Below are 23,700 nucleotides of genomic sequence, written 5' to 3'. Positions count from 1 at the left end.
ACACTGCCACTGTCTGCTATAGTGACAAATGCCACCACTTGCTGCATATTGGTGACAAAAAAATTTGCGTAATGTGAAATTTCACATAACATGAAAAAATCGCGTTAACTGATTAATCACTTGCCTAAAGTGGGAAATGGTGTCATTTCACTCAATTGCACTACCTGATTATCACATATATCGAATTCGCATTTAGCGAGGTTTTCCTGTATTTATAATTCAGTGAATTCTTAGCATTTATACTTCAGAGACAGAAGGAATAATATTGTGTGCTATACAAGGATGATAAGAAAGGATCCTATGGAAAAAGAAGACAATTTTATATTTTCGTAAAAAGGCCCTAACAAAGAAACTGACTATGAACATTTTTGTTGTGAAAAAGGTGTTTAGTCTGGTAGATGTGATTAAGTATATATTAAACAATCCGGCAATAGAATGAGTCAGAGAATGGGCAATTTTAATATTTTTGGATAAGAAAATCTCCAAAGTGTAGATTTATTTTAGAAGGCCTTGGATCCAGTATTTTGTAGTTATGTAATTTTATTTAAAGTGTATATATTATTTTAGTTTTTTTTAATCTGTATATGTATTTGGTCTTGAGTCAGTGATTTTCCGGATTCTAAAAGAAACAATTAAAAGTCATTGCACCGATCAGAATTGAACCACTGTGTAATAAACTGGAGTATAAAAACAACCTTTATAGAGACAATCTTTAATCTCTAAACACTCTCCCATTCTCTTTAAGTGACCACATCACATTGGATTAGCTGCTCACACATTTCTGAATGTTAACAATGCCAAATTCCTTCCATTATCCTCATTTTTAATTATTCTACCATTGATGCTCTTTGTTCATTCCTCAATTTTTTTTTTTCCAGAATTCTCACAATATCTCTAGTCTCCAGTCTTTGATCAAGTGTTATTTCTAACTCAGCTCTCAGAAGTTTAAATTATAGTTTGAACACTTGTTTTGCATATAGCTGGTTCAATGTTCTTAATTTCTGTCTTATTCCATATAAATTTATTCAGTTGATTTCCACTATAGGAAATCTTCTAAATATTGTGCCTAAATAGCTGAAATGTTTTACTTATTCTATAGATTCCCCATTCAGGATGCAGTTCATGGCTTCAATGTTCCTGCCTATTTTCAGTCTTTTTATTGCTGATTTTCATATGAAATTTATTACAGCAGTTAGGGAATCTTGCAAACTTGTACTAGATTTATTTGTAAGAGTAAGAAGTTTTAATTTTAATATCGGGCTCATTGCCATTTCATAATGTAATCCATAAAAATGCTGAATAACAGGAGAAATAGTGAGTACCCTTTATCTCATGTTTGATTTATCATCAAACCACCTGTAATTACTTTAATTCTAAGTAATTACAGGTGATGCTGACTTTAATGCTGACTTACAAGTCAAATATACAACAGTCAGATATAAATGTCCCAATATAACAGCTTTTCTCTTAGCACTTTGTCATACGTGTTTTCCAAATCTTTAAAAAAAAAAATCAAATAAGATGCTTGTAATATTTCCATGATTTTGCAATTATGCCTTAAAGTGAAAATTTGATACTAGCAACCTCTATTTGGACTGAATCCAGATTGGTCTTCAAATTTCTCTTTCAGTGTTTCTTAGCTGCTGAAATTTGTTACCTGATACATTCAACGAGAAGATTCTTCTGTAATTTTTGCATTGTTTTTATTTCCTTTTTATAAATGGGTACTATGCAGCTCTATTCAGTTCATGAGAGCTCATTCAACCTTCTCAGCATGAATTCTGGATTATGTAACATTATACCTCATATATATGCTCAAATACACCGCCATATTTAAGCATTTCTGGTCAAATATTATCTACTCCAGTGTCTTCCCGCATTTCAGGTTTTTGTACAGGTATGGATATGTACAAAATCCTGTTGAGTGTTTTCTACCATCATGTTGACAATGCTCGTTTCATTTAGCAATCTTCCACAGTAATTACCCCCCGACATTTAGAATATCTTCATCTTCAGTTCTCATATCATCTTTATCATCTCTGATTTCTTTTACAGTACACTTAACTCCATTTCTTAGTTTTTTCAATATCCTCCAGCATATTTTGCCACCTTCCTGATATTTGTTTTCTATGTTCTTAGCAAAGTCTTCCCAAGATTTCTTTAAGCTGTTTTACATATTTCTATGTATTCTGTAAGAACACACAAGCTGACTTACATGCCAGAAACTTTTGATATGCTTTTTTCTTTTCATAGAAAAGAAGAATATCCTTATCGAGGTTATCTGCCTGTTTAACTTTCCGAGTCCACCATGGAGTTCTGATTTTTCTATCCTTGTAATAACCTCACCATATGCCTCTCTGGCTGAACTAATGTTTTCTTCAGGGTTTGCATTTAATCTCCAAGGTTTTGGTTCTTGTTTTCAAACTCTTTCATTTTTTTCTTGAATGATGTTTATGTATGCGAGTCTACAGTTCACTTCTCAAAGCTTAACTTTGATTCATTTTAAAACTTTCTTATGCACACTCTTCTTTTCAATATGAAATTCAATTTTATCCTGCTCAAAACTAAATAGTGATCACTGCCTATTTCAAATCCTCCCTTTGTGTTCTGAACCAGTGGGAAAACATCATTATCAATTACAACATAGTCAATAACGCTTTTCTTATTGCAGGCATCTCGTCTCTATGTGAATTTGCACACATTTTTATGTTGGAACATAGTGTTAGTAATAACTAATCCATGTCCTGAACAGAAATCCAGCAGGCACTTACCATTATTATTAGCTTTGATCTTTTCTCCAAATTTTACCAAAGCATTTTTACTCTGCTGTTTTGATCTCCAACAAAAAGCAATTTTTCCTTTTTCATTGTGTCAGCCTTGAAAAATTTCTCTATTTCTTCCTAACCTTATTCTACAGTAATGGAATTTTAAGCGAGTTTCCCTCCATTTTTAGAATTCTTTTGATTAAGCCAACTAATGGTATTTCATTATTAAAATTAAGAATTATATCTGTGATATTGATACAAAATTAATAACGGAAAAAACTCGCGTACAAAGATTATTTAATAGTATAATTTTCGCCTTCAGTACATTAAGCTCAAATTAAATAATAACTGACAATTCCAAAAAAGCGCCACCTAAGTAGCTGGTGTAAGATAACTAAAAAAGGTCAATAAATTTCCTAAAAAATTGTCAGTTATTGTTTAATTTGAGCTTAATATACTTGAAGATGCCTGTGACACACAGGCGAAAATTATACTATTAAATAATCTTTGTACGCGAGTTTTTTCCGTTATTAATTTTGTATCGATATGTCTACTCACAGTATACCTCTTTTAAAACTTATATTTGTGATAAATTGTCTGAAATTTAGTTCATTTTTAAATTGCTCATTTGTTTGATATATTTTAATTAATGAGTCCTAGTTATTTTTCTTATGCATTTTATTTCTTTCCATCGAGTCTCAATGTCATCACTTTGTATGTTGCTGTAGATAAAATAATAGTTTTATAGCTTTCATTTGAGGCTATTGTGAGTGGTTGGTTTATTTAGCACTCATGTAAAATAGGGGATTTTTTTTAAAATCTTTTTTGTGTTTTTTCTTAGAAAATTAATGTCTTATAGTATATTAGCGGTGATTTTCTCATTTTTATAGTATTCTCATAACTTTTTTTTTTTTGAGATATTGTGATATGAAACAGTGTCATGAAATGTTGCCAAAATTATACAAGAATCAGGAGGAAACAAAATGGAACATGAACAAGAAAAGTGATATTAAGAAAGAAGGTTTGTCCTGATGAAGAGAAACTTCAGGAAATTGAAAATGAATTAACTTCTGAAATTACAGCTAAAAGAACAGATTATTAGACAGACACAGGAATTACAAAAGGTAAAGCAGAAAAGTTAAGCAGCAATGTGAGAAACAAACCAGGAAATTAGGTAAGATATTGCATAATGAAAATCAGGTAGGTGAAATCCATTATAAAGTGAAGGATATTATTTAGTATAGTGATTCCATCATAAAACATGCCATTGATGACTAATTTATTACTTGTAGTTTTCCTGGAGCAAAAATCTAAAATATAACAAACAAATGATTTTAGTTGGAATTTGTTTTAATTAGAAATTCTAGTTGTTTTATTTATTTAAATATTTATTTAATATTTATTAAATAAAATATTTAATTCTAATATTTTCCATATGAAAGGATTGTTGGAAGAAAAAACAAGTGAAGAGTGAGAAAGTGAAAATCATTAGCATGTTACCTTGATAATAATGCCATCACAGAAATGAATTAAGGACTAATGATTTAGATGCACAGGACTGAGCAGAAGGAATGAATGCAAGTTTCTAAATGCATGGAGTGAGTCTGAGGAAAGAACTGCTGCATAAATTAGAAAATATGTAATTGGATTATAAAATATTAGCATGGATATGAGGATGGCTGACTGCATGATTTAAGGTAACATGGTGTACCACAGAGATCAGTTCTTAGTTAACTGCTATTCACTCCTTATATCCATGATATTGGGAAGTATTTGACAGGTGACATACAGCAGTTTGCTGATGATGCAAAAATAGGAAAGAAAGGATAATCAGGAATGCAGCACTTGCAAAATAATTTGATGGAATTGCATGTACAAATGGCTGTCAGTTTAATGTTAGTAAATGTAAAGCTATGCACACTTTGGCATAATGAAAGGTCAAATGTCATATTATATTGATGGAATTATGCTAGAATAATCCCATAATGCCCTAAAATATATATACCTCTTTTTGAGTAATTATAGCCAATGTATTTAAAATAAGGGACACTCCTAAACAAAAACAGGCTATAATAGCCGTAATTATTATAATAATAGTGTTCAAGAGTAGCAGCATGGGAATTTTCCCCAAAAACTATACCTATAAATTATATATTTAGTTTGATCCTTTATCAAAGTGTAAGCAAATAAAGTTTGTGCCTGAAGTATCTTCAGGACTGGAGAAACTCGTGGCAAAATTGTGACACCTTTTGGCAACTCGTATATGGAAATATGACTTCTGCATTGCTTCAACCTTGGTATCACCTCTGGGTTTGGCTCCCACTGAAGAGACCTCAATAAAGGTAGAAACTGGTTTGGGTAGTGACCCTTCCCATAATGCATAGCATTATACATGTCTGCAAGGAGATGTGCTTTGCATTATAGGATACTAAGGCAAATGATGAGAAGTAAGTCCACCTTTGCCACAAGTTGTCCCAGTCCTGAAGATACTTCAGGCACAAACTTTGTTTGCATACATTTGGATTAAACTAAATATATAATTTATAGTCTAACCAAGTGAAAAAATGGAATGGAATGCCTTTGCTGATGGTCTGAATGAATTCAAGAAAGGTATGACTGCTGGTGCAGATAATATGTGGCCTCTCTCAATTATTCCTCGACTCCTTGAAGGAGTGCATGTTGATAATATCAAAAGCTTGATAAATTATGCAAAACCCTGTTCACTCCAAATCCCCCCCCCCATTTTTTTAACAATATATCCCTTGATAGAAGTTGCATAAAGTGATTAGAGGTGCTGTATCAAGGTTGGATAATTTCCTTTGTGTAAAAACTATTTAAAGACAGAATAGGTAGAACAGTAAAAACAACATTAATTTTATGGAAAATGTAATTTACCCAATTAACTTCTGTTACTATAATGGTTCTTTATATTACACATATTCTTCTCTGTTTTCTTAAATTTAATGATTTTATTCAAAAAGTTTTTTTTTTTTGTTATTAAAAAAAAAAAATGCTATTTTGTCCAATCCAGTTACTTGTCATTTGGCAAAACCTACTTGCCACAGGCAAGTGGAAGAGTATAATTGTGGAGTCCTGACAATAGTAGAAATTTCCACAACAGTCCATTTGATATAGAAATAATAGTCTAATATTCAGCACAACTGAACCAGATAAATTTATGGCTCACTATGTCTTCTAAATGATTTGAAATGCAAATTGCTGGAGTTGATTTGAAAAATAAAGAGAGTGTGCTCAAATATATATGCTCTGCCACAAATGAATAAATAATATTTTCTAACTCTCCATTCAAAGCAAATAATCATTGAGTTACAATCGATTACAAATGTAGTCTGGATGAAAATCTCTGGATTGGATCATTTCCTGTCAAACTAGAAAAGTTTAGCTTTTCTTTAAATAAAACCTTTTAATTCTAAATTAAACTTACCAGCTCATTCTGAATTTCTAAAATACGTTCTTTAGCAGCAAGAATATTTTCCTTTTTCCCAACAATTACAATCACATCAGAATCACTACCCTCTGCAGGAAGATCTATTTTAGTATTGGTTTCATCTCTAATCTGTAATAAAAACAAAAATTTGATTTAGAAATATAATTAGAAAATAGGAAACAGTTTTCAGACACCCCCCCCCCCCCCCCCCAGTATTATACAAGACAGTGTTCAAACCAATTTTAACTTATCGACCTGAAAGCTGGGCTAAAAATAAAAATAAAACTGATCAAAGATGGGAGTGAACAGGTGACATCATATTAAGAATATGGATTTTAGAAAAGAACTTGATAACATTAGCATTCAGGAATATGTGAGCAGTTCTAATCTTATGTGGTATGGTCACTTAAACAAAATGGGAGAGAAAAGATTAACAAAACAGGTGTTTGGTGCTTTAATGTCAATAAAAAGACCAAAAAGAAGATCAAGATAGATTAAATGCAGCAAGAAGTGCCTTAGAAGACTGTAATATAACATCTGACAATACTAGAGGTTTAATGAAGTATTAACAGAATTGGAAAAGATTAAAAACTATTTTAATTCTTTCAATGTTTCACCTCAAACACCGAGACATTTCAGGGAGGTACAAACTAACACTTGTAACACACACAATATTAAATGATACATGTGGATATAATGCTAAAGTTCTACTTAGCTGAGGTGCTCTTTGTGGGCATTTGTAAAAGGTCTAAGTTGTAAATTGGGATCCGAGGATTGACGTTTCCAAAATTTTGGGAAGTTTCTTGCATCTATATTTATTTAAATTCAGTTGATTTCTGAGGGCAGCTGCAGATTCTAAAAATTGTCTGTCTCTTCTAAATTTACTATGATAAAGCATGGCATTTTTATTCTCCCCACCCCCCCCAGAAGATCCTATGAGTCTGCAAGATCAGACTGACAAGAGTTGTGACTGCTGATAGTAGCTGATCTGTCTATCCAAAGTATGCCAATTTGCAGGAACAGCAAACTCCATATACTCCAGGAATTGATCTTTAGTGGAATGGATAAGGATAGCAAGTTTCAAGTGTGTGTGGGGGGGGGGGGGGTTAAAAGCTCTGCAGAGGTTGTGTGAAGTACCTGGTTATGTTTTCAGTATCCCAGATATAATGGTAATAGCATTCCTAAAATACTTCTGAAGAGTGGGGGAGGGGGGGAGATTGATTATTTTTTCAATTCTGTAGGAACTACCACCATTGGATATTGTGTTGTGTATATAATTGAGTTCTGTTGAAAGTGAGGTTCCACTGGAACAAAGATTGCAGGCTTCACTCGTAAGAGTTTTAATGATACCATATTACTAAGAGGGGACAGTGGTTGGGAAAGTCTGTGAATGTATTTGCCTGTATGAGTGGGTTTTCTGTACATATGAAGGAGAATTTCCAAATAAACTTCCAATATGGTATCCTCCCAGCACTTAAGCCTTAATACAAAAACAGTACTGAAGTTCTGACAACATATTTATTTGGAGGTAAACTTGTTAAGAGCAAGTTAGTAATAACCTCAAGTTTTTATATAGTGCTATCATAATATTCTGTCAATTCCATGAGGATAGGTATAAGGAATTTGATTATGATCAATCCTATCTGCATGTACATGTAAAAGTCAACTGCATGCAAAGATCAGCAAACTTTATTCAATGTCAGTTTCTTGTTATTTAGAATTACAGGTGAAGTAATTACAGCTATAAGACCTGTGTATTTGTGTAAATTGCACATTTTTTTCACTGGTTTGTCTGAAAAAACATATGCAGTTTCCAAGAAGGTACATCTTGCCACTTCCATAAGCCAATCAAGACAATGTAATGAAATATTTCAAAGTAATTTTATAAAATAGAAAGCAGGTTTTGTGCATTTACGTTCATTCACATTCTGATATCATTTTTAATTCTCGTTAAAAGTTTTGGCAGGAAAATGAACAAAAATAAATAAATAAAATTAAAATATAAAAATCAAATAAATATATATGGAATAAGAAAGAAATAAGTTAAAAGACAAACTCAGTTGAAAACAAGACAGTGTTCCAACAAAAGTGTAGTCAATAAGTTAAAGAAGCAGTCAGAGAAAAGAAAGCAGGTTGAAAGTTTCTAACAAATCAGTACGTGCTCAGGAAAAAAGTGCAAGAAAGAAAGAATTGCTTAAAAGGAGCTAAACAAATCATGAGAGGGCTTTAGTAACAATATAGAAGATAAATATTACAAATGAATCAAAATGTTTTGAGAGCCATTTAAAATTCTAAACATGGAGAAAAAGTACTGTAAAAGGAATCAGAGACAAAGGTGACATGAAAATTTAAGATATTCTATATGTCTGGAGTAATTACTTTGAGAGATTGTTAAAAGAAATGATAGAATAGTGGTAGAAAATATTCAACAGAATGCAGTCAGAAGTACATATCAATGCTAGAGGTAGAAAAGCCATCAAAAACTTCAGATGTGATAAGGCAGCTGAAATAGAGATATTCAACCCAAAAATGCTGAAATATAAAAATATAAAAGTGTCACAGTTGTTGGATTGTAAAATCCAGATGGTATGGTCAGAAGACTCAATTCCAGATGATTGGAGAATAAGCAAAAAGGAAAGTGAATGAGAGAAAGAATTACTGAGGAATTTCCTTGCTGAGTGTTCCAGGTAAGATTTATACAAGTATATTTTAAAAATAGGATAAGAAAAATTCTCGAAGGGAAACTTTGAGAAAAACAAGCTGAGTTTAGGCCAAATACAAGTTGGCAAGTTAAAATTTTCACTTGAAGGGTTGAAAATCATGGAAATATAACAAGGCACGGTTCTGGCAAAGTTCCAAGGGAGTGGAAGGCAAGATAGTTCCATTATATAAAGGTGGTTCCAAGACAGAACTAGCAAATTAACAGACCAATCATCTCAGGAATGGTGATTAAAGTATTGGAAAAGTTGGTTACAGGTAAAATCCAGCAGTGGGTGGATAGGAATACAACACTCTAGAGTGGGCACAGCATGGCTTTGCAAATGGTAGATCCTATCTTAATAATTTACTCACATTTCATAATAAAATGAAAATGGGATTAGATAAGGGAACTGGCTATACTGTGACACTGCTAGACCTTGAAAAGTCATTTGACAGAATACTGTCTGGAAAAGTATTACAAAAGGTGGAGCAAATGCGAATGGATATAAAGTTGGTAGCATGGATGAGAGGGGGAAGATAAGACAAATGCCAGAGAGTAGCATATAATGGAATGTCTCAGGGCTCTGAACTAGGCCACTTTGTATATGAATGATTATAGGGAAAGATTTAAGGAAGGGATATTCATTTGTTTGATGATGTGAAACAATTGATGACAAGAGGGCAATAGTTGATAAAGGTGATGTAGATATCCTGCTTGATGATTTAAATAAATTGGCATTGTGAGTAAAGGATACAGGTTGTCAATTTAATGCAAAATGTAAGGTTATGTACTTTGGGTTAAAAATATTGCATTGATGGTACTGGATTGCAGGAAATCCATGAATCAAAGAACTTGGGGATAATTGTGAACAGAAAGTTGAAGTTTAGAGAACATACTGCAAAAGTTGCAATAAAATAGCTCAAAGGATTACTTGGATTTTGAAAAATACACAAGTAAAGATAATAAGTTATTATCTCTCTTTATAAGGATATGATTTGGTTGCGTCTTGACTGTGCACAGATTTGGTCATCAGGGTTTCTTGGGTATCAAGTGGTGATGGAGAGGATTCAGAAATGAGTGACAAAGCTGGTGACAGTCTGTGAAATGCTTCCTATGAGGATGGGTTGAAGGTGTATGTTGCAAAGTTTAGTTAATAGCTAGAAAATAGGAGACATGATAGAAACTTCAATATTTTACTGAAATATTTTACTTGTAGAACAAGTAAAATATTTCAGCTATCTGGGTATAGTTTATAGTGCAGAGGAGGGGGTTCTATAAGACTGACACAAAGAAGAAAGTTCAATACGTGATGAATAGAGAGAGAAAGAGAAGAAAAAAAAACAGGGGTCACCCCTGGGAGTTGTGTAAGAGTGAAGTTAGTCAAGGGTGTGTGAATGAGATTTTTGCATGGAGTGTAGTGAATGATGGAATGAATTGCCAGAATTAGTTATGGAGAGGCGTGATAGGTACCATGAATATAAAGGTTAGGATGGGTCTTCCACTATAAGTTTTCTGACTCCATAAAGATATCCATATAATAACAACAACAAGGATCTCTAAGTTTTGTAGATCTAAAAAACTATGCCAACTCTTTAAAACACTACAGTTATATGGTATAAATAGAACATTATATCAAGCAACAGTATCAGTTGTAAGGCAGTAATTAGAATTAAGGAGGTACAGAAAATTGGTTTGTTGTTCAATGAGATATGAAAGAAGGGTACCCATTACCTGCTGTTTTTATCATCTATATAGAGCGTATTATGCAGGAAAGGGGCATTAGGCCTAACACACCAAAATTGCAGATATTCAAATAAGTTTTTCACTTCATGCAGATAACATTATACTCTTAAATAAATCCAGTACTAACTACAGGATTCCCTACCTAAAATGAATAAGTGCTATAATAAAGTTGATATGAAAATCAACAATAAAAAAGGCAAACACCATGAAAACATGCAGAAAAATTGAAAATATCAAACTGCATTCTGGTGGAGAACCTATACACAGTATGCCGTTAAGTAATGAGAGCGATTTTTTTAAGGACAGCCCGTTGAATAAAAGTAACAATTGTGTTTATAGTTTTGACCGCTAGAGTATATTGTAATTGAAAGTGCAACTTTCGAGTCAGATGATGCAGCAGTTTTTGTGTGGCAACCATTGAAGTAAGTGTGTGTGTGAGAGAGTGGAACGTGTCAGAAGTTGCATCATAAAGCAAAGAATTGTGACAACTCGCTATACATGTTGAAAGTTTACTGAGATAGGAGTGTTAGTAGCTTGCTCCACCTTTGCAAGGAGCCGCCCTGGTGTTGCACCACCTTACCCCAGTCCTGAAGATACTTTCAGGCGCAAACTTTGTTTGCTCACACTTGGATAAAGGATTAAACTAAATTTATTATACTCGCTATACAACTTGGTGTTGGAACGGAAATGGCCAGATTAATCTTAGAAAGAAATTTGCACAAGATCGTGGTTTGTGCTGCACATGTTAACACATGAACAAGGAGAGCACCAGATTGCATGTTGTCAAAATTTCATCCATGCAAATGATCAAGATTGTGGTGTGTTGCAAAGAATTATCACCAGTAATGAAAGTTGGAGTTTTCAGTTTGATCCAGAAACTGAAATGCCAGAGCATGGAATGGCATGAAACATCTTTTCCCAGGAAGTAGAAAGTCAGGTTGCGAAAATCACGTGTCATGAAAATGGTCTTTTTTTTTTTTGACGCTGCTGGAATTATCCACTGCGTTCCTGAGGGCACCACAGTGAATGGTCAGTATTATTTAGGAGTAATGCAATGTCTGTATGCCTACATGCGCTGTATCAGGAAAGAACTGTTCCACCACAATTGGTTTCTGTTGCACGACAATGCACCCATGCTCCTACAGATTTTTTCCTCTTCCCAAAGATGAAGTATGACTTGAAAGGGAGATGACATCAGCCACATTGAGGACATCTATCATGGTGTGACCCAGACACTGAAGAAGGTCCCATTCAGGACTTTCACCTTTCCTTCGAACACCTGTATGATAAATGTACACATTGTGTGGAGTTGGAGGGAGAATTTTGAATCTGTGTAATTGACAATTCCAAATATAGTTCTTTTTTGATATAATAATTGTTTTCTCATTACTTAACAGGCACACTATGTAGAACAAGTAAAATATTTCAGCTATCTGGGTATAGTTTATAGTGCAGACAGAATATTAAATAAGAAATAAACAAGATGTTGCACTACCTTTCCTCAGTCCAGAAGATATTTTCAAGTGCAAACTTTGTTTGCTTACACTTGGATAAAGGATTAAACTAAATTTATTATAGTCTAACCAAGTGCAAAATAAACTTTCAACATCTTTCTCTAAATCCAGAGTCATGTTGCCAAAAGGAGTTGCCAAAAGGTGTGCTACCTTATGGCAACTGCTATAGGTAAAGATGACATCTCCATTGCTTCTGCCTTGGTATCTCCACCTCTGGGCCTGGCTCCCACTGATGAGACCTCAATAAAGGTCGAAACTGGTCTGGGTAGTGGCCCTTCCCTTAATGCACAACATTATACATATCTGCAAGAGATGTGTTTTGCATAATGGGAGATACTGAGATAGGAGTGATGAGCTTGGTTCACCTTTGCTCCGAGATGCCTGTGTTGCACTACCTTTCCTCAGCCCTGAAGATATTTTCAGGCGCAAACTTTGTTTGCTCACACTTGGATAAAGGATTAAACTAAATTTATTAAAGAAATAAACAAAATTATCAAACCTGGTATGGCAGAGTCAACTGAATTTATATGTAATAAAAGAGAAATTAGTTAAAACACTAAAATAGCTGTTACAACAATTTATTTTTTTTAACTTAGTTGAGTGCTGGGTAAGAAATAAATTAATCAAAGATGGAGACCAGAGATATAAGACTTCTGAGAAAAGAAAGTTAAGAGATAAGAAAGTCATGTTGGATGACATCATCAAATTCCTGACATCTACCCTCAAGGGGTGTGCAGGATATGATAGTGCTACATGAAAAATTTACATCATTACTAACTTCCTATCCACAATTTTCCTCCAAATCAATATTACCTGTCAAGGCTTCAACATTGTCAGATCTTATATTTCTATCTTCTAAGGCACTTTTTACCATATCAATCCATCTATATCTTGGTCTTCCTCTGGGTCTTTTTCCCTGCCAACCTGGCAGAGAACACCTGTTTGTTAATCTTTCCTCTCCCATTCTATTTAAGTGTCCATACCACCTGAGATTAGCTCTGCTAACACATTCCTGGATGCTAATAATGCCAAGTTCTTTCCTAATATCCTAGTTTTTAACATGATATTGCCATTGATGCCGTCTGTTCACGCCCTTAATCTTTCTCAGGACTCTCATATCTGCAGTCTCTAGTCTTTGGTCAATGGTTTTACTTCTCAGATCCATAAGTTAAAACTGGTTTGAACACTGTCTTGTATACAGCTATCGGACGGCATAAATATTAAAAATGAAGATATTGGAAAACAACTTGACTGAGTTAGCTTTCAGAATTGGGTGAGTAGAGCTAATCTAGGATAGATATATATCACCCAAATAGAACTGAAGAGCAAAGACTAGCAAAACAGCAGTCTCATGCTAAGATGGTAGGAAAAAGACAAGTAAAACATCAGTATTTGATGGATTGATGCAATCAGAAGTACCTAGTAGACAGAATGCTGACAGATAAGAGTAATTTGGAGGAAAAATCGACAGTATGTGGGAAGTGTTTAAAAAAATACTTGAATGATGCAATATCAGAATGTGTATCCAGAGTTTGAAAAATAAATACAGTAGGAGTGAAACACATAAGCAAGAGAAATCTCTTGCTTAATCTAATTAAGCAAGAGATTCGTAAGAAAAAGATAATGTGGAAGGAATATCGTGTGCAGCAGGCCAAAAGTCAAGGTGTTGTAAAGAAAGCTAAGTCTGAGTACGAAAAGAAACTAGCTTCTGCAAGTTACAGACAACTGAAAAGAATTCTATTGTTATGTTGCAAGTAAAACAAAGAATGAATTTGAAAGAATAACTCTACTGAATGTAGATGGCATGCTGGTGACTGATGCAGAAGTGATTGTTTGTGAGCAGCCAGTTTGCTAAAAGCTGTCAACCTGGTATATGCAACATTGAACTCGCTGCTATCTCTTCACCATATGATGATACTCATGTGGATGAGGAGGAAGAATTAGAGCTGTTGCACAAACTGAATAAGGATTCTGCAATAGGAACTGATGGAATATCAGCATGGATACTAAAAGTGTGTTCAGCTGAACTGGCTATTCCCCTTTACCATGTTATATAATTTCAGTCTCAGAACAGGAAAGATTCCACAAGAGTGTGTTCAGTAATCATCGTAATCCCATTGCACAAGGATGATGCAAAGAATGATGTATCTAACTATTGACCAATCAGTATCTCAGGAGTGATGGTGAAGATTTTGGAAAGGTTGGTAAGGGCTTGAATTCAGAAGTGAATTGACAGAAAATCTCTACTTTGCAATGAACAGCATGGGTTTACTAAGGGAAGGCAATGTTTTAGCAACTTGCTACCATTATATAATAATGTTATCACTGAGTTAGACAAGGGGAATGGATACACCATGCTACTTTTGGATTTTGCTAAGGCTTTTGACAGAATACAGCATGGAATGCTGTTGCATAAATTGGAGAATATGGGAATGGGTTAAAAACTTTCGCATGGATAAGAGGATGGCTGACTGACATATCAAAAAGTGGTATATACTAAGGGTATATACCACTTGGTTATTACCTTGCATCTTGCAGATTCAAGGTAATAACCAGTGGTGTGCTTCAAGGATCAGTCCTTGGTCCATTGTTATTCAATGTGTACATCAATGATACGGAGAATAATTGCAATACTGAAAGAAACCTTGACATGTGAAGATAAGTCATTTTGCCTCTTTACAAGGTCTTGGTAAGACCTCACTTGGATATTGCACACAGGTCTGTTCTCCTGGTTCTGTTGCGATTCTGATAATGTGAAGAGATGCAAAGGAGTGTCAGAAATGATACCAGGATTGTGGAATATTGATTATGAAGACAGACTGAAAATTTTGTAGGCTGCAGACACTAGCAAACAGGAGAAAGAGAGTGATATGACTGAGACTTACAAACTTCTGAAAGGGTTATACAGAATTTCAGTAGATGGAATTTTTCATTTTATGCAGGGCAGGGAAAGGATGCCATTGCATCCTTTTTTTTCCCCACCCTTGGAAGTTGAGAAGGAATATTGTCAAGAAGAGGGTGAGAACTAGATTTTTCCTCTCTGAGTGTTGTGTGATTGGAATGGGTTGCCATTGGATGTTGTATGTGTGCAAGTAGTGTGAATGAATTCAAGAGCAGGTATGATAGCTGGTGCGAATAGTATGGCCTTCCTCGATGAGTTCCTGACTTCCTGGAGGTCTCTCTTAATAATAATAAAATTGTTGACAAGTTAGTAATGATGTAAACTTTTCGTGTAGTACTATCATAACATCCTGCACACCTCTTAAGGGTACATATCAGGAATTTGACACTGATGTAGTTCTTTGTAAAATTCTTCCAAATCTTTTCTGCCTTCTTCAGGGACATAGCCTCACTCCTCCACCCATATAATTTAAAATAGAACCCACATATTCTACTAACAAACATAATCTAAAGAGTATGTTTGCATTTTATTTTTCCATTAAAATGGCTACTTGTTTGAAGCTTTAATATGTTGGTCTATGAACTATAAAACATGTGAGCATCTTTTATTCATTTTTTATTTTATCATCACTGTTACATTAACATTTTTTATAAATCTCAGTTCTTTGCTTTATGTGTATGACCTTATACTCCTAAATAAATTACAATTTTCAGCACATTGACCATCACCACCACCACCAATCTCTTGACATTTACCCTCAAGGGGTGTACAGGATATAATAGTACAACATGAAAAACTTACATCATTACTAACTTCCCATCTACAATTTTCCTCCAAATCAATCTGTTACCTGTCAAGACTAACATTATCAGATTCTTATATTTCCATCTTCTAAGGCACCTTTTAACCATATCAGTCCACCTATATCTTGGTCTTCCTCTCGGTCGTTTTGCTGCCAATCTGGCAGAGAACACTTGTTTTTCTAATCTTTCCTCTCCCATTCTGTTTAAGTGACCATACCTGAGATTAGCTCTGCTAATATATTCCTGGATGCTAACAATATCCAGTTCTTTCCTAATATCCTCATTTTTAATATGTTAATAATAATATGTTATTAACATTTGACCTCCATGGAGTGAGAGACTCATGAGAAGTATGCACTATTGCACACAATGCTCATCCAACCATGCTTTAAACTGATTCAATGTGTCTACACTCAACACATTCAGCTCTGCTCACCTACCTCTCCTTATACAGTTTCCAGCAATGGCCTCTTCCATGTTGACCCGATAACAAACCCTGACTACCTTATATGTTTCAATCATATCCCTCCTCTTCATGAGGCCCTGCAACTTGCATTCTCTCAATCTGTCCTTATACTCAACATTCCAAAGGACACTGATAACTTTTGTGAATCTTCTCTGGACCCTTTCCAACATATCCTGGTCACCATGACCCCAGCAACCAAACCTGTGCAATCCATATGAGGTCTGATCAAGACCTTATACAATGGCATCATAACCTCTCAGTCAATAATAAAAATCGAAACAAAGTAAACAGGGAAGGAATATGGAAAACAACTGCCTTTTCACTGGAGAACATCAATAAAAGCAAGTAAAATATTTTAGTTATTACATAAGCAAAGTGGATATTAGATTTTAGTAATCATTTTAGCTATTTCAGAACAATTTTTAGTTCAGATAACAAATTCTAAGGCACTTCTTACCATACCATCATCACCAAATTCCTGCCATGTACCCTCCAGGGGTGTACAGGATATGATAGTACTACATGAAAAATTTACATCATTACTATCTACAATCATCATTACCTATCTACAATTTTCCTCCAAATCAGTTTGTTACTTGTCAAGACTCCAACATTATCAGATCTTATATTTCTATCGTCTAAGGCACTTTGTACTGTATCAATCCACCTATATCTTGGTCTTCCTCTGGGTCCTTTTGCTGCCAACCTGGCAGAGAACACTTGTTTTGCTAATCTTTCTTCTCCTATTCTGTTTAAATGACCAAACCACCTGAGATTAGCTCTGCTAACACACTCCTGGATGTCGACAATGTCAAGTTCTTTAATATTCTCATTTTTAATATGATATTGCCATTGAAACAATCTGTTCATGCCGCTAATCTTTCTCACGACTCTCATGTCTGCGGTCTCTAGTCTTTGGTCAAGCATTTTACTTCTGACTCAGTTCTCAGATCAATAAGTTAAAACTGTTTTGAACACTGTCTTGTATAGTGTTCAATTTAGTGTTCTGACTAATTTCTCTCTTATTCCATATGAATTTATTCAATTGATTTCCTACCATACCAGCTATGCTGATTCTGTTGTCTATTTATATATTTAATTTACCATCTTCAGCAAAAATCGTGCCCAAGTTGCTGAAATGTTTCACTTGTTCCACAGGTTCTCCATTCACAACACAGTTGACATCTTCAATGATTCTGCCTATTTTCATTGTCTTTGTCTTTTTATTGCTGACCTTCATACCATATCTATTAAAACAACTATTCAATTTAGTCAGAGAATCTTTCAGACTTGTAACAGATTTATTTAGAAGTATAACATCATTTGCATAAAGCAAAGAGCTGACATTAACATCTCCAATTTTGATATCATGTTTAATACTACTTTCCTTCATAATGTGATCCATATAGATAATGAATAACAGAGGAGATAATGTGCATCCTTGTCTCACACCAGATTTAACATTAAACCATCTTCCTGTACTTCCTTCAATTCTAACTGCTGACTTACAACTCAAATAAAGACTAAGTATTGCTTGATATAATGCCCCATTGACACCATATAACTTGACATAACATTGACACCATATTGAATAGCTTCTCTCTTGGCATCTTATCACATGCCTTTTCCAAATCGACAAAACTTAAATACAGATCTCTGTTATATTCCCATGCTTTCTCGACTATTTGTCGTAAAGTGAAGATCTGATCCTGACAGCCTCTATTTGGCCCGAATCCAGCTTGTTCTTCACCAAGCTTTTCTTCCGCAATTCTTCTCAACCGTTTCTCAAGTATACTTGCATAAATCTTACCAGGAACACTCAGTAGGGAAATACCTCTAACTCCCACATTCAATTTTATTTTCCTTTTTATATATGGGTACTATGAGAGATCTACTCAAATCATTGAGAATTTGTCATTCTGTCCAGGCTTTCTGAAGTATGCAATGCAGTCACTGCATTTCTGGTTGAATATCATCTACTCCTGTTGCCTTTCCACATTCCAAGCCTTTGATGGCTTTTTTTACTTCAAGTATGGATATGTATTCCTAATTGTATGCCTGTTGAGTGTTTTTTTTACCACTGTGCTATCACCACTTGTTTCATTTAGCAATTTTTCAAAGTAATTACTTCATACTTCAAGGATATCTTTTTCTCCTGCTTTCATCTCACCTCTAACTCCTTTTACAGCACTCTTTCCTCCATTTCTAAGCTTCTACAACAACCTCCAGAATATTTTTGTCACCTTCTTGATATTTATTTTCTATGTTCTTGCCAAATTCTCCCGTGACTTTTGTTTAGCTGGTTTTACACAGTGTTTAGCTTTCTTACATTTGTCTCTGTATTCTCTAAGAGCACAAGCTGACTTATTTGCTAGGAACGTTTGATATGCATTCTTCTTTTCCTTCACTGCCTCTTTAACTTCCTGTGTCCACCATGGAGTTCAGAGTTTTCTATCCTTGCAGACAACCTCACCGCATGCCTCTCTAGCTAAATCAATCAGTGTTTTCTTCAAGGCTTATCATTGAATCTCCAAGGTTTGGTTGCACTTCTCAAACTCTTTCATTTTTTTTTCAATAATCTTTTGTGTATTTTAGTCTACAGTTCACATCTGAGAGCTGCTCATCTTTTATTTGCTTTAAAACTTTCTTAAATGTTATTCTTTTCAATAAGAAATTCAATTTTATCTTGCTCAAGACTAAATAGTGATCACTTCCAATTTCAAATCCTCGGTACACTCTGGTGTCCTGCACCAGTGAGAAAACATCACTATCAACAATAACATGGTCAATGAGATTTTTCTTATTCCTTGCTTCTTCTCTCCATGTGAATTTGTGCACATTTTTATGTTGGAACATGGCGTTAGTAATAACCAGTCCATTTCCTGATCAGAAATTCAACAGGTATTTGCATTATTATTAGCTTTGCTCTATTCTCCAAATTTTCCCAAAATATTTTTGTATGTCTGACAATCATTTCCTACTCTGCAATTTAGATCGCCAACAAGGACCACCTTTTCATTTTTCATTGTGTCAGCTGCTTTCTCTAATGCATACGTAGTCAACAGCAGGCCGAATGCTGTCTGTAACGTTATTTTTGTGCGGCCCGCGGAAGGATAAAAACTATATTAAATTATCATCATCATCAAATTCCTGCCATGTACCCTCAAGGGGTGTTCAGGATATGATAGTACTACATGAAAAAAATTACATCATTACTAACTTCCTATCTACAATTTTCTTCCAAATCAGTCTGTTACTTGTGAAGACTACAATTATCAGATCTTATATTTCTATCGTCTAAGGCACTTTGTACCGTATCAATCCACCTATATCTTGGTCTTCCTCTGGGTCGTTTTCCTGCCAACCTGGCAGAGAACACTTGTTTTGATAATCTCTCTTCGCCCATTCTGTTTAAGTGACCATACCACCTGAGATTAGCTCTGCTTACGCATTCCTGGATGCTGACAATGTCAAGTTCTTTCCTATTATCCTCGTTTTTAATATGATATTGATACCATCGGTTCACGCCTATAATCTTTCTCATGCCTCTCACATCTGCGGTGTCTAGTCTTTGGTCAAGTGTTTTACTTCTGACCCAGCTCTCAGATCTGTAAGTTAAAACTGGTTTGAACACCGTTCAAACCAGTTTTAACTTACATTTACAGTTATTCCATATGAATTTATTCAATCGACTTCCCACCATACCAGGTTTGTTGATTCTGTTGTCTATTTCTATATTTAATTTACCATCTTCAGTAAAAATCATGCCTAAGTAGCTGAAATGTTTTACTTGTTCCACAGGTTCTCCATTCACAACACAGTTGACATTTTCAATGATTCTGCCTATTTTCATTGTCTTTGTCTTTTTATTGCTGACCTTCATACCATCTCTATTACAACAGCTATTCAATTTAGTCAGAGAATCTTGCAGACTTATAGTAGATTTATTTAGAAGTATAACATCATTTGCATAAAGCAAAGAGCTGACATCAACATCTCCAATTTTGATATCATGTTTAATACCACTTTCCTTCATAACGTGATCCATATAGATAATTAATAACAGAGGGGATAATGTACATCCTTATCTCACACCAGATTTAACAATAAACCATCTTTCTGTACTTCCTTCAATTCTAACTGCTGACTTACAACTCAAATAAAGACTAAGTATTGCTTGATATAATGCCCCATTCACACTGTATACTGTAGCGTATTGAATAGCTTCTCTCTTCGCACCTTATCATATGCCTTTTCCAAATTGACAAAACTTAAATACAGATCTTTGTTATATTGCCATGCTTTCTTGACTATTTGTTGTAAAGTGAAGATCTGACCCTGACAGTCTCTATTTGGCCTGAATCCAGCTTGTTTTTCACCAAGCTTTTCTTCCACAATTCTTCTCAACCGTTTCGCAAGTATACTTGCATAGATCTTGCCAGGAACACTCAGTAGGAAAATACCTCTGTAATTTTCACATTTAGTTTTATTTCCCTTTTTGTATATGGGTACTATGAGAGCTCTACTCCAATCATCAGGAATTCGTCCCTCTGTCCAGGCTTTCTGAACTATGCAGTGCAGCCACTGTAAGACTCTTATACCACCATACTACAGCATTTCTAGTCGAATAACTTTTACTCCTGCTGCCTTTCCACATTTCAAGCCTTTGAAAGGCTTGAAATGTGGAAATTATGTATTCCTGACTGCATGCCTGGTCAGTGTTTTTTTACCACTGTGCTGTCATCACTGCTTGTTTCATTTAGCAGTTTTTCAAAGTAATTACTTCATACTTCAAGGATTTTTCTCCCATTTTCATGTCACCTTTATCATCTCTAACTCCTTTTACAACACTTTTTCCTCCATTCCTAAGCTTCTTCAACAACCTCCAGAATATTTTGCCACCTTCTGGATATTTATTTTCTATATTCTTGCCAAAGTCCTCATATGACTTTCTTTTAGCTAGTTTTACACACTGTTTAGCATTCTTGCATTTGTCTCTGTATTCTCTAAGAGCACAAGCTGACTTATTTGCCAGAAACTTTTGATATGCTTTCTTCTTTTCCTTCACTGCCTCTTTAACTTCCTAAAGTTAAAGAGGCAGTGAAGGAAAAAATGTGTCCTTAAATTTCCTTAAACGTGTCCACCAGGGAGTTCTGATTTTTTTCATCCTGACCACATGCCTCTCTGGCAGAATCAATCAATGTTTTCTTCAGAGTTTGCCACTGAATCTCCAATGTTTGATTTCTGTTCTCAAACTCTTTCATTTTTTCTTCATTAATCTTTGTGTGTATTTTAGTCTACAGTTCACATCTGAGAGCTGCTCAACTTTTATTCGCTTTAAAAACTTTCTTACATGTTATTCTTTTTAATATGAAATTGAATTTTATCCTATTCAAGACTAAATAGTGATCACTTCCAATTTCAAATCCTTTGTACACTCTGGTATCCTGCACCAGGGAGAAAACATCACTATCAACAATAACATAGTCAATGAGACTTTTCTTATTCCTTGCCTCTTCTCTCCATGTGAAGTTGTGCACATTTTTATGTTGGAACATGGTGTTAGTAATAACCAGTCCAAGTACTGAGCAGAAATCCAACAGATATTTTACCATTATTATTAGCTTTGCTCTTTTCTCCAAATTTTCTCAAAATATTTTTATATGTCTCACAATCATTTCCTACTCTGCTATTTAGATCCCCAACAAGGACCAACTTTTTCTTTTTCATTGTGTCATTTGCTTTTTCTAAAGCATCAAAAAATTCCTCCACTTCTACCTTAGTAGAACCTACTGTGGGACCATAGACACAAATAAGTCTCATTGTCCAGTTCTCTATTCTCATATTTGCCCACATTACTCTACTTGAGACTGACTGCCATTCAAGAAGATTAGCCTCGTATTTTGTGTTGAATACTATGACTACTCCTTCTTTTCATTGATTGTCATTGCCTGAATATAACATTTTGTATTTATTGCTCAGAAAGATCTCACCAGTTTTTGTCTTTTTTGTTTCAGTTACCCCTATTTTGTCGATCTGGTACTTATCTCATTCCTCAGCTAGCTCCATTTCTTTGCTATTCAGGCTTCTTATGTTGATAGTACCGATCTTTAACTCTGGTGATGTTGAGTTGAGGTTTGTTTTCAGATTTTACCATATCAATCCGCCTATATTTTGGTCTTATTCTGGGTCTTTTTCCTGCCGACCTGGCAGGGAACACTTGTGTTGCTAATCTTTCCTCTCCCATTCTGTTTAAGTGACCATACCTGAGATTAGCTCTGCTAACACATTTCAGGATGTTTTCATAAGAAAACAGATGTTGAATAAACAAAACTGGTGGGAGAAGTCAAATGAATAAATTTTATATGGAATGAGTGAGAGAGAGAGAGAGAGAAACTATTCAAAATACTAATATAAGCCAGTTAATAAATCGCTTTATATGATTTTTATTTTATGTTGCTTCCACACACGAAAGATTTTTCTGTAAACCTATAAGTACATTTGGTATTGTAGGTGAGCTAAGATGGATTTTTTTTTTCAATTTTTATTTAATTATTTATTTTGTATTTTTTTAAATTTATTTGTTACATAGTATGAAAACCCTGCTCTAGAGACCACACACACAGAACTTTTTCAAGTCACTTCAGGCTTCCAATAAATAGGGCGGCAGTCTCATCTCTGGGTGATGAATTTCATCTCCCACCTAAAGACAGTCACAAACAACCATGGCCACAATGGGATTCAAACCTGTGACCTGTTGGTTAGAGAGAGAGGATATGTTAGCCAACGAGGCTGGCAACTAAGACCAGACAGGAAAGGTAAAGTGATGAATAATGTCCAACACCTAAGCCTGTCTACAAGGTAGTCTGAACATTACACTAGATGTATATAAGACAGTGTTCAATTTTAACTTATAGATCTGATGGTTAAGTTAGAAATAAAATAGTTGATCAAAGACAAAAAGACTGCACATATGAAAGCTCTGAGAAAAATGAGAACAGTAAACAGATGCCAATCATTATGAAAAAATCATTAAAGATATTAGAAAGGAACTGATACTGTTAACATTCAAGAATGTTTGAGCAGAGCTAATCTAAGATACTATGATTACTTAAACAGGACAGAACAGGGAAAATGAGCTAAACTGATACTTTAGAAGGCTGAAAGGTTATGATAGCTCTGGAATGGATGCCAGTGATAGAAGTATTCACTGGGGAGGTGTTTGCCCTTGGGTTTCATGGTCATACTGCAGTCATGGTCATGATACACAAGCCCTTGATTATGCCTACCAATGTCCTGTATCACCTTGAATGGTGCAAACAATACTGTCATTGGACGACTGTGGATCAATGGAAGAG

General features: G+C 34.7%; 1 protein-coding gene across 1 annotated transcript in view; it reads right to left on the bottom strand.

Annotated features, from left to right (window-relative positions):
- The window catches only part of Dp1 (satellite-binding protein 1 Dp1), a 286,820-nt gene that overhangs the window by 121,462 nt on the left and 141,658 nt on the right, over positions 1-23,700 (bottom strand). Inside the window, exon 13 of the mRNA XM_090390658.1 lies at positions 6,211-6,342. Coding sequence (XP_090246784.1) covers positions 6,211-6,342 — 132 coding nt within the window. The remainder of the gene's footprint in view (positions 1-6,210; positions 6,343-23,700) is intronic.

Source organism: Typopeltis vanoorti, chromosome 3 (assembly GCF_054136105.1).
Source record: "Typopeltis vanoorti isolate ZY-2024b chromosome 3, IOZ_Tvanoo_1.0, whole genome shotgun sequence".
Taxonomy (NCBI): Eukaryota; Metazoa; Arthropoda; class Arachnida; order Uropygi; family Thelyphonidae; genus Typopeltis; species Typopeltis vanoorti.
This window is presented reverse-complemented; position numbering and strand designations above follow the sequence as displayed.